The 16123-nt window shown below is 46.3% G+C and overlaps 1 protein-coding gene across 1 annotated transcript; it reads left to right on the forward strand.

The window, feature by feature from the left end:
* Nucleotides 1-11184: 11184 nt before the first annotated feature.
* LOC138994906 (phosphofurin acidic cluster sorting protein 2-like) lies at nucleotides 11185-14682 on the forward strand. Its single transcript, XM_070395201.1, has 5 exons — nucleotides 11185-11738; nucleotides 11896-11897; nucleotides 12299-12490; nucleotides 12572-12722; nucleotides 13212-14682. The coding sequence occupies exons 1-5, from the start codon at nucleotides 11185-11187 to the stop codon at nucleotides 14680-14682; spliced, it is 2370 nt and encodes a 789-aa protein (XP_070251302.1).
* The last annotated feature ends 1441 nt before the right edge of the window (nucleotides 14683-16123 follow it).

Raw genomic sequence — 16123 nt, forward strand, 5'->3', positions numbered from 1 at the left:
AGCCCACATTTCAGGAATGTTCAGACCTACCAGGCCAAGCCTCCCACCTCTCCAACAGAGTTGGTCTGAACGTTGGAGATCCTGACATACTGGGAAGCTCCTGCCTGTTCCTCCATATCTAGGGGTTAGGGGGCGCTTTGCTGTGGAACCCTGAAAGAACACTCGATCTTTTCTTTCTTGACTAAGACAAATATTTGTATTTATTTTATTTTATTTTATTATAGTTTAAAGTATAACATGTTTTCTTTTTTCCCCATGGAACCCTCCCCAGCCACTCTCACCCCCCAGCACATACCCCTCCCCCCTCAATGTCTGTGTCCATTGATTATGCTTCTATGCATGCATTCAAGACCTTTACTTGATGTCTTACTCTCTCCCCCACTCTCCCCTGCCTTCCCGCTGAGGTTTGAGGGTCTGTTTGATGGTCTGTTTGAGGCTTCTCTGTCTCTGGATCTATTTTTGGTCATCAGTTTATTTAGTTCATTATATTCCACAAATGAGTGATACCATGGGATGTTTATTTTCATCTGACTGGCTTATTTCACTTAGCATAAAGCTCTTCATGTCCATCCACGCTGTTGTGAATGGTCAGAGTTCTTTCTTTTTTACAGCAGCATAGTATTCCATTGTGTAGATGTACCACTGTTTTTTCCACTCGTCTGCTGATGGGCACTTAGGCTGATGGGCATTTAGGCTGTTTCCAATCTTAGCTATTGTGCTGCTACGCACACAGGGGTGCATATATCCTTTCTGATTGGTGTTTCTGATTTCTTGGGATATATTCCTAGAAGTGGAATTACTGGGTCAAATGGGAGTTTCATTTTTAATTTTTCAAAGAAGCTCCATGCTGTTTTCCACAGTGGCTGCACCAGTATACATTCCCATCAGCAGTGCACAAGGGTTCCTTTTTCTCTACATAATTACCACCATTTGTCCTTTCTTGATTTGTTCATGATAGCCGTCCTGCCAGGTGTGAGATGGTATCTAATTGTGTTTTCTAAAAATATATGTTATTGATTTCAGAGAGAGAGAGAAACATCAATGATGAGAGAATCATTGTTGTGCTGCCTCCTGCATGCCCCCTATTGGGGATCAATGCCCAAAACTGGGCATGTGCCCTTGACCAGAATCAAACCCGGGACCTTTCAGTCCGCAGGCCAACACTCTGTCCACTGACCAAATCAGCTAGTGCCCTCGTTGTTGTTTTGATTTGCATCTCTCACATGATTAGTGACTTTAAGCATGTTTGCATAACGCCATGAGACATATGAAAACAGAATTTTTTTTTCTTGTGACTAATAAAAAGAATTTATTACACCCACTGGAATCACATGTCAACATACAACCATCATCACTATGGCCAGGCCAGTGAGCTGTGCTGATAACTCCACTCTGGGGCCTTGACCCACACTCCCCAGACCACCTGGATGTGGAAATTGGCAGCTGTTAGAAAGGGGGAAATGGAAGTCATGTTCCCCACAGGCCATTGTCAAATAAAATGCCAACTTCTGGTTTCCACTCTGACATATGAGTTTGGAAGTTCTTACTCTCATTCTTACAGGGAGAAAAAAGATAAACAATCCAAAAAAACAGGAACTCCTTTTAGATCCATCAGATTATTGAAGTCATATGGCTATGAAATTAACCTTTGCTGCTGCAAACCAAATGATTCAGCCTTTGTTAACACAATACAACCTAGCACTAACATTTTTGTGTGCATGCACACAATCACAAACACACACACACAATCACACACACACACAAGCACGCACACACATGCACACACACGATCAAATGACTATGAATGGAATTAGAAGAAAAGCAGGCCCTGAGGAAGTGACAGTAGGAAGAAAAGGAGGTTGAAGGCACCTTTGCCTTGTAACAGCCCTACTCCTACTTTATAGCTACTACCACTCATGAGCCTGAAGCACATGCTGCAGTAATCCATTGTGCAGGCAGGGAAGAGAAAGACTCAAACAGGCCCAATGACTTATCCAGGATCAAGAAGAGGTAAGAATGAGGTGTTGAGTCTGAGCCCAGGTATGTCTCCTCAAGCCTAGTACCCTGGCTGCAGCTAGACCTTGTGGACAGGGTGTGTTGGTGTCACTGTGTACACTGTTGCTGTTCCATGGAGAAGGTAGGTGAGCAGTCAGCAGCCCACAGGACTATCTATAGCTGTTAGTAGGTGAGGGGAGTCAGGGAGGCAATTCCAAGAAGTGAGGTCACTTCCTAATAGAACTTGGAACCCCCGTAACCAGGCACCCACTTTCTAGCAACTGCCCAACTGCCACTCACTTGGCAAGAGACAGTTGACAGTTCAACATGTTCTCTTGTTGTGTTCCCAGTTATCGGGGCTCTGGTTCCCAGAGACCCCGCAGGGAGAGTTGTTCCAGACTCTGTAGACGGTTCAACACTCGTGCCCGACATCTCTGGCCGTTTTCAAGAAGATCCCCTCAGGTAAGTGAAGGTGGCCTGGGTCAGACCCATTCACGCCAGGACAGCCTCCTCTGTGGGCCATCCCTGTGCAGCCCATATCCCTCCCCTTCATGTGGTGGGAAGAGGGACATGAAGGGAGAACCGAGGGGCAGTTTCTGGAGCAGTGGATAACCTAAAAGTCCTGTTATGATCACACCCCAGGGTAGGGCAGGAAAGTGAAGATGGGGCTCCAGAAAGGTCCCTTATCTGTGCCAATGGGAGTCCCAGGCCCACTGGCCGTCAAGCCTTTTCCTTGCCAGTAGAGGTCTCAGTAGATCACATTCTGTGTGTCTGGAGAGGAGGGTCACAAGTTTTAGAGAACCAGCAAAACAGGGCTCTGAGGTTTTCCCCTGGTGACTGGAACTGTCTTTATAGAGCTCCGCACAGGAGAACAGACCGGAGCCATCAGATGGGGTCCTCAACTCCATGCCCCTGCAGGAGGCACAGATACCTGATATATCCTCAAGCCTGAAGCACTGCTGCAGGGTGAGTGTAGGTGCCCTTTTGACCCAAACTCCAGAGCCCCAGGGAGTCAACAGGACCCAGGTTCCAGAAGGCACCCTGCTACTCCACTGAGATCCCTCCGAGTGTCCAGTAACCAAAGGAATCTGGGTCCTCGTCTCCTCCACGTCAGGAGCTGGGGCCTCCACAAGGCTGCACATTGTATGGGGACAGGGACTGCTTATCACGGAGATCCATGTCTTTATTGCTGTGGGATCTGGGCCTTAAAACCTTCCATTGCCATGACAACGGTGCCACCTTAAACATACCACATGTCCTAATATCCAGACCCTCCACCCAAGGAAAAGCCTCTGTGTTCTCATCTTACATTGGGATGTTCTGTCAGAAATCGCATGAGTGACACTGTTAACATAAGCATGTGCTGTCTGTCCTCTGCTAAGAAAATGACCTAAGATACTAATGTGTTTCATATTCCTCACCTGCAATTCTACTTTTCCTGCCAAGAACCGTTTCTCTTAATGTGCAAAATTTTCAGAGCTGTGAAAAGTTTGTGTGTGTTTATTTGATTCAAAGTGTCGACAATTGCGAGCGTGCAAAATCTCAATGGGTTGAGAGAATCCCCAGGAGAATGACAATTTTGCACCTTATTTTGTACATTACAAGCGAAATGCAGACTTCTGTGGGTTCCATGAAATCCATGGGTGATAGGTTAGGGAGAGAGGAGAAAGCAAAGTGGAGACACTTGTGTGATTGGATAAAGGGGAAAATGATAGGCACATATTTCTTTTACATAGATGGCTATAGGATAGTTTCAAGTCAACAATAAACTCAATAACAAAGAAGGGATCTCTGATCTCCACAGAGCACAGAACGGTGCCTGTGCATGAGGTGTCCAAAATAAGGAAAATCCAACGATATGTTATCATAGAGGCAAAAAGGCAGTCCACAGACTCAGTTAAGGTAAAGATTGACCTTTGTCAGGGTAGATTCCAGACAAGGATCTGACTACCCATCATGAGCTCCTTTAAGTTAGTGTTTTAATTTCAGACCGTCCTTTGTAGTTACTTACGTTCTCTGAGTTTGCAAGGCTGCCTTGCAGGACTTCCCTGAGCTAGTCAGGTTAGCATGGGGCCCTTTTTCATTCACACATTCTCCTTTTGTTCATAAATCAATACAAATTATGCATTGATGATGAGTGTTAGTGTTATGTCTTGCGGAACAATGGACCATTCGGGATAAGGTAAGACTATAAACATAAATGGCATTCAAAGTGGAATTTTCATTTTTAATCAAAGTAAAAAGGCAGGTGCATGGGAGGTCATGAGAACCTATATGTCCTTGTTAAAAAATATTCTGTATCAATTTAAGATTTTGAGCTAACATGAGCAGAGTTCCTTTGCTGCTTATCTTAAGTTTTGGTATTTTGTATCTAGTATAACATTTACATACCAGTTACAAAAGCAACAACACTAAAGCAGGAACACTGTGTAGGAATAGACAATGTCTACTACTAGACAAGAAAGTGCCTAAAGGAAATAAGCCTCCCAGCCAACCAAAATACCCTTTGCATGTATTTTCGTAATTGTTTATTTAGCTAATTATATGTTTCCTACTTCACCCACTGCCTCTAGTACTTATGCTATGTTTGCCCAGATGAATTAAGACTCTCTACTATTTCCTTCTCATGACTGATCATTAGAATGTACTTGTCTAGTAGGTGGGAAAAATTAGAAGATAACTATTCATATGTAATAAGGAGTGTGATAACAATATAAAAATCAGTTGATGTACATTTAATCAATAACAGTTAGGAGATAGACGAACAAGGTTTGAGCAGCAGTAATTTGTCAGCATCCAGGCCTTGTTGACTTCTTGGGAAAGCTATCAGCCCCCACGGCTAGTGGTTTCTCATCCTTGAAAAGTCTTCAGTCTCCATGGCGGATGGAGGGCAGTGTCAGTGACAGACGTCCATTTGTGGTTAGGCCTCTAATAAGGTAACACCCTTTTTAACACCTTCGAGAGAGTATTTAATTCATGTGTTTCAATAAACAAAGTCTCCTGGTTGTAAGTTATGGTCCTTGAAGTCTTTGTCTCTTGGGATTACTGTGAAATGAATGTCACTAATGTGTCATTCCCTATAACATTCTTATTGAGTCATGGAGAGTAATGTAGAATGTCTGCTTTTAGTTTTCCTTATATTTGGAAAACAAAATGATTTAAAAATCAGCGGTATTTTAAACAGAGTCATAACAATAATATCCATCTTCTCTTCATTTAGTTCCCTACCCATTTTGTTGTTTATCCTGGTTATTTGCCAGTATTTTCATGAATTCAGTTATTCCTTAGAGTTCTATACTTCCTCATTCAGTTCAAAGATGTGACCTGCGTAGAAACCTGTTACTTACAGTAAGTCAAGCCCTGACCTGTTTGGCTCAGTGGGTGGAGCGTAGGTCTGCGGACTCAAGGGTCCCAGGTTCAATTCAGGTCAAGGGCATGTACCTTGGTTGCGGGCACATCCCCAGTAGAGAGTGTGCAGGAGGTAGCTGATCGATGTTTCTCTCTCATCAATGTTTCTAACTCTCCACCCCCCTCCCGTCCACTCTGTAAAAAATCAATAAAATATATTTAAAAAATAGAAAATAGAGTAAGTCAGTAGCCCTTTTCATTAAATTTTCTAAAGATGTATCATATTTGAAAATGCAATAAAGTAAAACAATATCTATGAATGACAAAACCAAGTGGTATGGTTGTAGTTTTGATTGCAATGCAATTGATTTAAAAAAAAAAAACTGCTCTTTTTGGTAAACTATAAAATTTCAATGCAATAATTTTTGAAGAATAATTCTGTAAAATTACAGAAAATGATAGGAAAAAATATATATGTATATATTTGGATTCAATACACACTTTCAATATAAAAAAAAAACAAAAAATATGTAAGATTTTCAAACATTGCCCATGGCTTCTTGTATTGAGAATTGGTTATAAATCATAAACTTCCAATGTTTGTGCCACAAATACCCGGAGTCGGACTGCTAGATACCCTCACAGGGAACCATCCTCTTGGCTGGCCCCGTGTCGCTGACACCAAGACCACTGTCACCCCAGAGAATTTCCTATTTGTAATTTCCTTTGAATCTTTGTACTTTCCTTCCTAAGGCAGGTTGAAATCTTTAGAACATCCATTTAAATAAAAAATAGATGTACACAAACAGCGCAGTTATTTTTATGTTTTAATTTGGTAAAGCTTCTGAGGAAATTTCAAGCATATTAAGTAGTCCTAAATTAGTTAAAAACGTTTCTTTAATAAGGAGCGAGAATAAATCCTTGAGGTATTCCAGGGCCCATTGGAATTGACTCAAAGTCACCTCCTGTTTAAAAAGTCTCTTACAATGGAATCTTTGGGGAGATTGCAAATATACTTGTGCAAAAGATTATACCATGCACTTTTTGTAAATCTAAGTAAAGCAAACACAGACTTAGGGTAATAACTCTCAAAGATATTCATCACCCTTGCAAACAGTTGTAATATTAAATATTTTGTCCAGACTACAGAATTCACCTTAATTTACATAAGCATTTAATCTTTGCAGGCCAATAAAGATTATATCCTAGTAATGTCATATGTACGCTGACAATTCACCACACATAACACATAGATGAACACATATCACACAAAGACTATACACATAATTTGAATTACTCTTTTAGGCAGAGAAATACAAGATGATTTTTATATAAAATATTCACAAAATTTTATAGCCCACACTCCCTTTTACAAACCTTTCCTCAACTTTCACAAACCTTCTTACCCATTCAGAAATAACTATCCTTAGAGAAACTTACATTTGCCCTTTTCCTTCAAATAGGAGTCTCCATACCTCAAGCCTTCTATTGTCACAACTATATAATTTCTTCCAACTTCACTGGAACTGTTAACTCTTAGGAGCCTTAATTTCCAATGGTAAGCACACAAGTGAACAACCAGCATTCTTTAGATTGACGATGATCAACATATTTTAATTACACTCTTACATTCAAAAAACACACCTTCAACAAAGCACAAAACATTACGTCAACAGCTCCAAATCCATTTTACAGACCGTCTGTAATAAAAACCCAAAAGTAGGTGAACATTAGACTTGTCTAGACTCAATATGTCAGTATTTCATTTTGTTTCAAAATATGTAGATATTTAATAACTTTCATTAAAACTTACTATGTTAGAAAGAAATAGTTGAAGTAAGCTAAAGTGATTAGTGTGGATGGGTAAGGTGTTATTTTTTGATTGGGATAAGACATATCTTCCAGAGATTTGTATTTTAAAAATGGCCAAGAGGAGAGGTCTTGGTGAACTCAGGTATTTTCACTTCAAAGGTTCTGGGACTTTGGTTGCATGAAGCCAATTCTCTATAAGCCTCTGAAATGAATAGGGGAGGTTTGGGGAAGGTAAAAGGACTTGGTGGCCTTTGAATTGCTTCTGGAGGCAAACCTCTGGTCCTGTGAAGACTTCATTTGTAAAACAAGGATAGTCATTTTCTGCAACTCAGGGACTGGGTTGCCACCCAAATGTTGACAAGAGACGGACAAATTCATTCGCCCATTTTTGGTTTGTTTCTTTCTTTTTGGGAACATTTTTCTAGTTTCCAGAAAGCACACAACTCTGAGAGGTATAAAGGCTTTCAGAAATATGAATCCTCCGTCAGTCTCGCCTGGGAATGGCAACACAGGTCTCAGCAGCAAGATAGTCTTAAAGTTAATGGTGCCAAACCTGTCCATTACCGACTTTATATTGCGACCAGGTAGGTGGTGTGACAAAAGAAGATTGGATTCTTTCTTGAGGCACTCAGGGTCCAGTTTCTCTCATTTGGTGGATATGTACCCCAAAAGAGGCCTCTCAAGTCACTGTGGGCTGGTTTTCCATCTTTAGACAGACCTATGTGCAAGCCTAGTGTTAGAGGCATGTCTGCATATCTCTGGGCTGTTTGGGGCCCTTCTCAGTAGGGTGGGGACCCTGTTAAGCCATCTCTCAAGCTCTTGTGGAAGATAATGATGAAGAAGAGATGATTAGCAAACATTCAGTCAGGCTAAAGGTTAGTTTCCTCCTGAAAGGTCCCTTTGAAATCATTACTTTCCCTTTTGGTTCACCTTCATTTATTCTAAGTTTGTATGTTACTATTCTGGAAAAAGCATATGTGAGCATCACTGATTTCATTAAAAAGAAAAAAAACCTCACTCACTTAACAGGTGAATTGGGGAAGATTTGATAAGCAAACCTCATATATTCCCATAACATTCCCTAGTTGGAAGGAAACAGGTTTTGATTAAAAAACAGACATTTGTAGGGAAGCTCTATTCCGACGGTGAAGCAATTAATTGGGTGTTGTTAAGAACAAATAAAGTGGCTTCAGTATATACAGGGTACTTAGTAGCTGCTCCCCCTCTCCCTTTTTAAAAATAGATTTTTATTGATTTCTGAGAGGAAGGGAGAAGGAGAGAGAGACAGAAACATCAATGATGAGAGAAAATCATCAATTGGCTGCGTCCTGCACTCCCCCTAATGGGGATAGAGCCCGCAACCTGGGCATGGGCTCTTGACCAGAATCAAACCTGGGACCCTTCAGTCTGCAGGTGACGCTCTATCCCCTGAGCCAAACTGGCTAGGGCAGTGGCTTCCCTTTTAATGATAATTTAAAATTCTCCCAAAGTATGAGTGAGAAGGAAAAACACGCTTGGAGCAGCCCCATGCTTGTTTTTGCTGGTTTCCTTTTTCTAAATCCTATTTCAGTTTCCTATATCCCTAAAGTGTGGAGGCTTCTCTATAGGAGTTTTCTATAAACCTTATTTAGTAATTTTCTTGCTTTTGCTCCCACAAACCGGGAGTATATTAATTGCAATAGGTTAAAATAGCCAGGATTAAATGTTCTATCAGTTAATTATCTCTGTGAACCAATCAGAGCCATTGAGAAGATGGAGAGTGATTGCTGATTCCTCTCTGGCTGACAGCAGCTTTTCTCCAAAGAGAGTTGGCAGGATTCCTATTGTCCTTTTCCCTTAAGTCAGTAGGGAGGGGTAGTGGAGGAGACAGAAGGGGAAGGAAGAAGGGAAGGGAAGGAACACATCTGGACAAGGAAGCTCAGAGAGCAAAAGATAGAGTGGACATGCTATAGAAGGGTGGGGGATGGGGTGTTAGCATGTATTAGCTTCAGGAGAGTTTGAAGATAATCTCTGAAGTTTCTTGTTCATTTATTTTTTAAAGAGAATTTATCTGTGCTTCTCCTAAGAAGTTTCTAATTTCCAAATCAAGATATGCGTCCTAGTCACTCAATCGGTTTAATTTTCAGGCCGGCATTTTTCTAGTTTTTTGTTTGTTCTGTTTTGCCGGCAAAAAAATTAATTTAGGCACCCAAAGACAACTGTATATTGGCCATTTTTAGTTGATATTTTCTAGTTAAATCTTCCTACATTTACATTTCTGTAAAGCACTTGCAAGTCAAGGCTTCCTCTTAGGAATATTAATGCGGGCTGGAGTCTGGGAGTTCCCAGCCATGAGGGCACAACTTCCCACGTTAATTGTAGGTGTGCTTGTTGTTGTTGTTTTTATTGTTGCTTGGTATCTGCAGAGTCTCCGCACATTTCCTAGGAATGTTATGTAGTGGGTTAAAGTTTGTTGCTTTATGGGTTGAGCTGTAAGATGCTCACTCCTCTGGAGTCTCATTCAACCTTCTTATGTGCCTCAGTTTCTCTCCTTGCTGACGACAACAACCAGAAGGGCTACCAGCGCAGCTGGACTGCACCTGATTAGTGCTCCCCCTGAAGAGCCAGTTAGTTTAATAGCAGTTGTGTGGAAATTTCCATATGGGGCTCCTGCATGTCATGAGGAATGACGTTTGACACACCCGCAAGGATCCTCAGTTGCCTAAGAACATCTGAGATGCTTGCAGGAAGGAGGATTTCCCCTTCAGATTCTGAGCTGAACAAGATCAGCCCTCACCTGCACAGCTAAGGTGTTTGCCCAGACTCTCAAAAGGCAAATCCTATAGACAAGCCAGGGGTGAAAACCAGTTCCACTTTCCCTCCTGTCTCTCCTTAGCCTGGGATCTATCAACTGGTAACCTGTGTTCCACCAAGAATATTACAAAACATGGCTCACATAAAGTCAGCAGCACAAGCAAGGGAAGGTCCTGAGTCCAAGAGACAACTCTCCCAAGTTCACCGGACAGGCAGGGAACTGGTGCATCAATGGACCCTTTGCTGGATGCCAGCACCAGGTGTAGGTCTGCAGGGTGGTGCTGGGTGAGATTTTCTGGGATCCTGCTGTGTTGTGCCAAGTAAATGTCAATGTAAGAAGCATTCGAAACGGTGAACAATTGTTGAGATTTTATCTGAGCCAAATGGTCATTTGCCTTGAATCAAAATCTCAATGGATGGGAATTATGCTCTGGAGAATGGCAGTTTCCACCTTATTTTAGATATTACGGTCAGAAGTGGAGATGTATGTGGGTTGCATGAAATCCATTGGTGATAGATGGGATAAAAAGTAAAATGACAGATGCATACTTCTTTCCCATAGGGGGATACAGGATAGAACAGCCAACAATGAACTCAATAACAATGAAGGGGTTTGTGGTCTCCACAGAGCACAGAGTGTCCAAAAACAGGAAAATTCCTTTGACATTCCAAAGCTATGTACTTGTAGATTCCAAAGGACAGTAGAAAGTCTCCGTTAAGGTAAAGAATGACCTTTTTTAGAGAAGATTCCAGCCTAGGTCCCAGCGACCCACCATAAGCAGCTTTGAGTTAAAAAGTTTTGACTTCAGAACATCCTTTGTGATAACTTTAGGTCTCTGAGTGTAAAAGACCACCACCCAGGCCTTCCCTGACCTAATCACAGGTTAGCGAGTGGTCACTTTTTGTGTGGCAGCACTCTCCTTCGACCACTCATGCCCCCCTTCTTGCCGCCAATCATGTCCCTCCTCTGTCCCACTACAGGAGGAAAAACCATCAACCCTGAGTAGGAAAAGGACTGGTAGGGTGCCAGCAGCTGCAGCTTCCTCAAGAACTGTGGGCCTGGCCAGCACGTCCACGGTGCTCAAAACACAGGTCCCCCAGAACCTGTTCGCCACCTGGGAGTTGGACTGCTCCAGCCCCAGCTGCGTGCCTAGGTGGTGTAGTCTCACTTTAAAGAAACTAGTGATCGTCAAGAAGCTGGCCAAGGACCTCAACTCCGTGGTAATTTCCGTCAAGATGCGGGACTCCAAGGGCATCCTGAGGTCCCAAGAGATTGTGCTGCCCCGCGGTAGACCAGTGCAGACCAACCTGGCGCTGACCTTCTCCCTGCAGTACAAGCACTTCCTCAAGGGAGAAGGGAACAAGCTCCTGATCATGCTGGAGCAGAGGAAGTGCTCTCAGAACAGAAATGTCCTGGGCTACGAGACACTGGCCACTGGTGCCATCCATATGGCTGACGTCATGCAGCGAAACCCCAAGTGTGGCCAGATGGTGAGCCTCTGCGGCAGCATCAAGGAATCCTCCACTACTGTGGCCGAGATCTGGATCTCCTCCCTGTGCAGTCAGCCCATCGAACACAAGGACAGTGCCATGCAGGTCAGCCCTAAGGCCAAGTCCGCAGGTAACGACGAGGGGCAGGATGAGTGCTCCTTTTCTGAGCTGCAGCCCAGCTGCAGGGGAATGCACAGACAGGACCTGCACAAGGATGACTTGGAGAAGGGGAAGCCAAAGAAGCAGCGGCAATCAATACCAGGGAACTTGAAGCAGAAAGTCCTGGCGCTGTTTCACAGGTCCAAAGTGGCAGAGAGGGACCTTCGGTCTGACATGACAGGGAAACGCAGGAAAAGTGACCCGTACATGGAGGAGGATGAGAGCGTCCTCAGCATCCCCAGGCCTAAGCTCAGGCCATACTACGATGGCCTGTCAGACTCCAGTTTGCAGACAGAGATGTGGGGCAGCCCCAGTGACAGGACCCAAGCAGAGCCTCTGAGTCTGCCCCACACGCCTGAGAATTCGTGGGCCCTGGGAGGCAAGCAGCCAAGTGAGAGGGACAATGAATTTGTGGCCCACAGCACACCCACCAGCAAGGTGGACAAGATCCAGATCTCCTCCCTGTCCAGGCCGCCCAACGACCAGGAGGACAGCGCCAGGCAATCCAGTCCCAAGGCTGAGTCCTCGGACAACTATACTGAGTGCAAGTGTGAGAGCTTCTTCTCGCAGCTGGAGGCCAGCTACCATACCGCTGACCAGGAGGAGGATGACTTTGACGAGGGGAATCTCATATTCACAACGAGGACCCTGACCAGGCAACAGAACTACCACCAGAAAGTCCTGCTATGGCTGCACACAGTCCAAGTGTCGGAGGAGGACCTGGACCCTGAGCAGGACCATGGGGAGCCTGTCCCGGAGGTGGAGGAGGACCTGGACCTCCTGTATGACATGCTGCAGAATCCCAGTGACAGTGGCCCAGACACTGAGGACGATGGCAGCGTCCTCAGCACCCTCAAACCTAGGCTCAGGCCATACTTTGAAGGCCTGTTTAGTGGCCCAGACGTGAAGGACAATCACAGTGTCCTCAGCAGCCCCAATCCCAACCACAGGCCACATGTGGAAGGCCTGTCAGACTCCAGCTTGCAGATGGAGATGTGGGGCCTGCACAGCGCCAGGATCCAAAAGGAGCCTCTGAGTCTGGCCCACCTGCCTGAGAATGCGAGGGCCCCGGGAGGCAAGCAGCCAAACCACAGTGTCTCCAAACTTGTGGCCTACAGCACACCCACCACTAAGATTCGAATGCCCTCCCTGTCCAGCCAGCTTATCGATCATGAGACCACTTCCATGCAGGCCAGCACCAAGGCCCAAACCTCGCATCATGACTTCGCCGGCACATCTGAGAGCTGCTTCTTGGAGCAGGCGGCCAGCTACAATGCCGTCCACAGGCAGTCCCAGGAGGACAAAGGGAATCTGATAGTAAGAAGGAGGTGCATGACAAGGCAAGAGAATTACCACCAGAAAGCCGTGGCATCTAAGCTCATGGCCCAAGTGTCAGAGAAGGTCATATCCTCAGAACAGGCCCTTGTGAGGCATGTCCCCAAAGTGGAGCAGGCTCTGGACCGTCGGTATGACATTGTGCTGAGCTCTAGTGACAGTAGCCTCAACATGGAGGATGATATCAGTGTCCCCAGCACCCCAAAGCCCAAACTCAGGCGGTACTTTGACAGCATGTCAAGTGACAGTGGCTCTGACTCAATGGCCCACAGAATTCACTCCCCTGGGAAGCAGCTGGCACAGCTGGAGGACAACCGGGAGGCAGGGTCCTCCACACAGCATTGGTTCACCAAGAAGCTGCCATCCATAGTGCGCTTCACCAAGTCTCTAGTCATGCCCTCCAGCAGGTCCAAGAGGAAGCAGGCTGGCCGCCGGGGCTGCGACACAGTCCTGAATGAGTGGGTCAACAGACTGGATAATGACAGCCCAGACCCACAGAGCCAGCCGCAGATCCTCAGGAAGCCCGTGTGTGACCAGCTCAACCACATCCTCATTTCCCAGGACAAGATGCCCGAGAACATCATCCTGGTCAACACCTCCGACTGGCAGGGCCAGTTACTTTTGGACATCCTGCAGGGGCACACGCTGCCCGTGGTGTGCACTTGCTCCACAGATGACGTCCAGGAGGCCTTCAGCATCATCGTGTCACACATGCAGAGATACTGCAACCTCAATTCCCAGGCCCTGACGCCTGTGAAGATGGCGGTGGCAGGGGCACAGCCCTACTTCAACACTGTGCTGCGGGTCTTCGTGGAGCAGCTGTCCCAGAAGCCACCCCAATGGCTAGACTACATGCGCTTCCTGGTCATCCCGCTGGGTTCCCACCCCTTGGCCAGCTACCTGGGATCCATGGATTGCCGCTACAACCACTGCTTCCAGGACCTGTACTGGCGGGACATGTTCAACAACCTGGAGTCCCAGAACACCTTGCAGGACACACAGGACGTTGTGTCCAGAATCTCTGAGTACATTGCGGGGGCCAACTGTGTCTACCTGCTGCCCATCGCAGAGGCCATGCTCATGTCTAAGCAGCAGCGCCCCAATGAGAAGTCCTCACAGAAGCTCATCCCCTTTGTGGGGGCAGTGAAGGTTGGAAGAGTGGAACCATCTGCAGCCATGTTAGGAGACTCAGATGATGTGGTCCCCTCATGCTCCAGGGAGCTTCTGTCCCCCACCGGGAAGGCCTCACCCAACACACTCTCCCCCCCGTCAATGAGTGGGGGCCTGTCCTCCACCAGCCAGAGCGTCCATGCAGAGATGATGGAGCTGCAGGTGGATTACTGGACAGCAGCCCAGCCAATAGATACGAAGAGAGTAGCAGAGAAGAAACACCTACCTACCACCAAAACCACACTCAAGTGCTTCTTCCAGTCTGTCCAGGTCAGCAGGCTGCCCCGCAGTGGTGAGGGCACAGCAACACCTGCCATGGCCATCAAAGTGGTCACCAAGGAGAAGAAAATGAAGGCGCCCATGAAAACCAAGGACGAGGATGTGCAGTGCAAAAGCCAGTGCATCCAGGGCATCGGTCGCCTGGTTTGCAAGGCCAAGCACCAGCAGAGTATGCTGCCGGTCGTCATCGATGGCGTGCAGTGGAATGACGTGGAGTTTTTCCAGTTGGCAGCCCAGTGGTCCTCCCACGTCAAGCACTTCCCCATCTGCATCTTCGCACACAACAATCCTACCTTCTAGCCCTGCCCCTCACCCTGCCCTTCACTCTGCCTTGGCCAAGCCCAGGAGGACCCAGCTGCTTTCTGTGAACAGTGCAGTTTGCTACCGACACAGACCCTGGGAACCCATAAAGAAACCATTTTTAGTTCCAATGTGCTCACAGCCTGGAACCTAAGGGGGTTGCCCCTCACTGGGAGCTCCTCAATGCTCTGTTCAGTAAAAAGAACGCTCTGGCGGGTGGGAGTCAGGAGGGCAGTGTTGAGCTGGAGCATCATGGAAGATGTGTTTTGGCCTCAGGATGCCAAACATTCTCAGTGAGAAGTGTTCTGGCCTTGAAGACCTGCCCTTCCTGGAAGCCAAGACTCTGCTTCCCTGGGAGACAGCTCCAACCTGTGCGCAGACTCAGAGCTCGGCAGACAGAGGTCAAGGGCTAGCCTCTGATTGCAGTATTCTGAGCACAACATGGAGGCCAGTCAGCCCAGCCAACTGCAAAACAGCTGCCAACCAGCCAACTGGTCCAGCACCACCTACTCAGGGTTACCAGTGAACTTCAGCCTCACAGGCAAAAAGAAAAAAGACCTGTATGGTGCACATCGCCCTGGCACACTGGCTAGACAAAGTGGTCGGTTACCTGAGGAGAGAACCCACCTTCGTTCCTGTCTGATACTACAGAACATTTGCTAGCACCCAACAGCTGTGGGACCAATTCTTTACCAGGTGAGCCCCTCCCCCTCCAGAGCACATGGCCACCAGGCCACCTGTTGGCTGTTTGCCTTCAGGTCACTGCAACTCCCTGAGTGTTTATTCCTCTGAAACCTCGGTGAACCCGGGAGCAGGCGCATAGGGTTATTGTAGGGACTTGCTGTGGTCCTCCCTCGTAAGTGTTCTCTGGGAGCCTAGACAGTGGAGAGGTCTGCTGGAGGGGCTGTGATTGAACCAACTGGTCATTTTCACTTCCTCTTGGAGAAGCCACAACCAAATTAGTGATTCTCTTTGGGGCCTTGGGTTTAGCTCTTTTCTAATATGACAAAGAGATTGGAGATACTATTAGGTGTCTCTGTCCCACTTGAATCCAGACTAGCGATACCAGGGGTCAGCAGTGGGGCCCAGGGTCACCCAGCAATCTGAGATGGGGCTGGTTTGGGCTCATTCAATCAGCACATATATTAGAAGCCCTGCCAGGTACCGAAATGTTTCTAGGCACTGACCATATGCCAGTGCTCAGAGCAGACACCAAGCCTGCACTCCAGAGCATCCTTCTGGTCGGGAGCAATTCAGTCACACTAGGCTGCACAGGCTCGTAGTGTCCACAGGAGACCTGATGTGACGTCCTCCTGGCCTCCACTACCTATGGCTGCATCTTCGCGTATTGTGAAGAGGATGGTAGACCTCTGCTCAGCAGAAAACGTGAGTCAGTTTCTGATCAGATCCATGAGGGGAGTATGGGGACTGTGAATTCAAG

The sequence above is a fragment of the Myotis yumanensis genome, unplaced genomic scaffold (assembly GCF_028538775.1).
Source record: "Myotis yumanensis isolate MYYU_CA2020_CCGP unplaced genomic scaffold, mMyoYum1.0.hap1 SCAF_16, whole genome shotgun sequence".
Lineage (NCBI taxonomy): Eukaryota > Metazoa > Chordata > Mammalia > Chiroptera > Vespertilionidae > Myotis > Myotis yumanensis.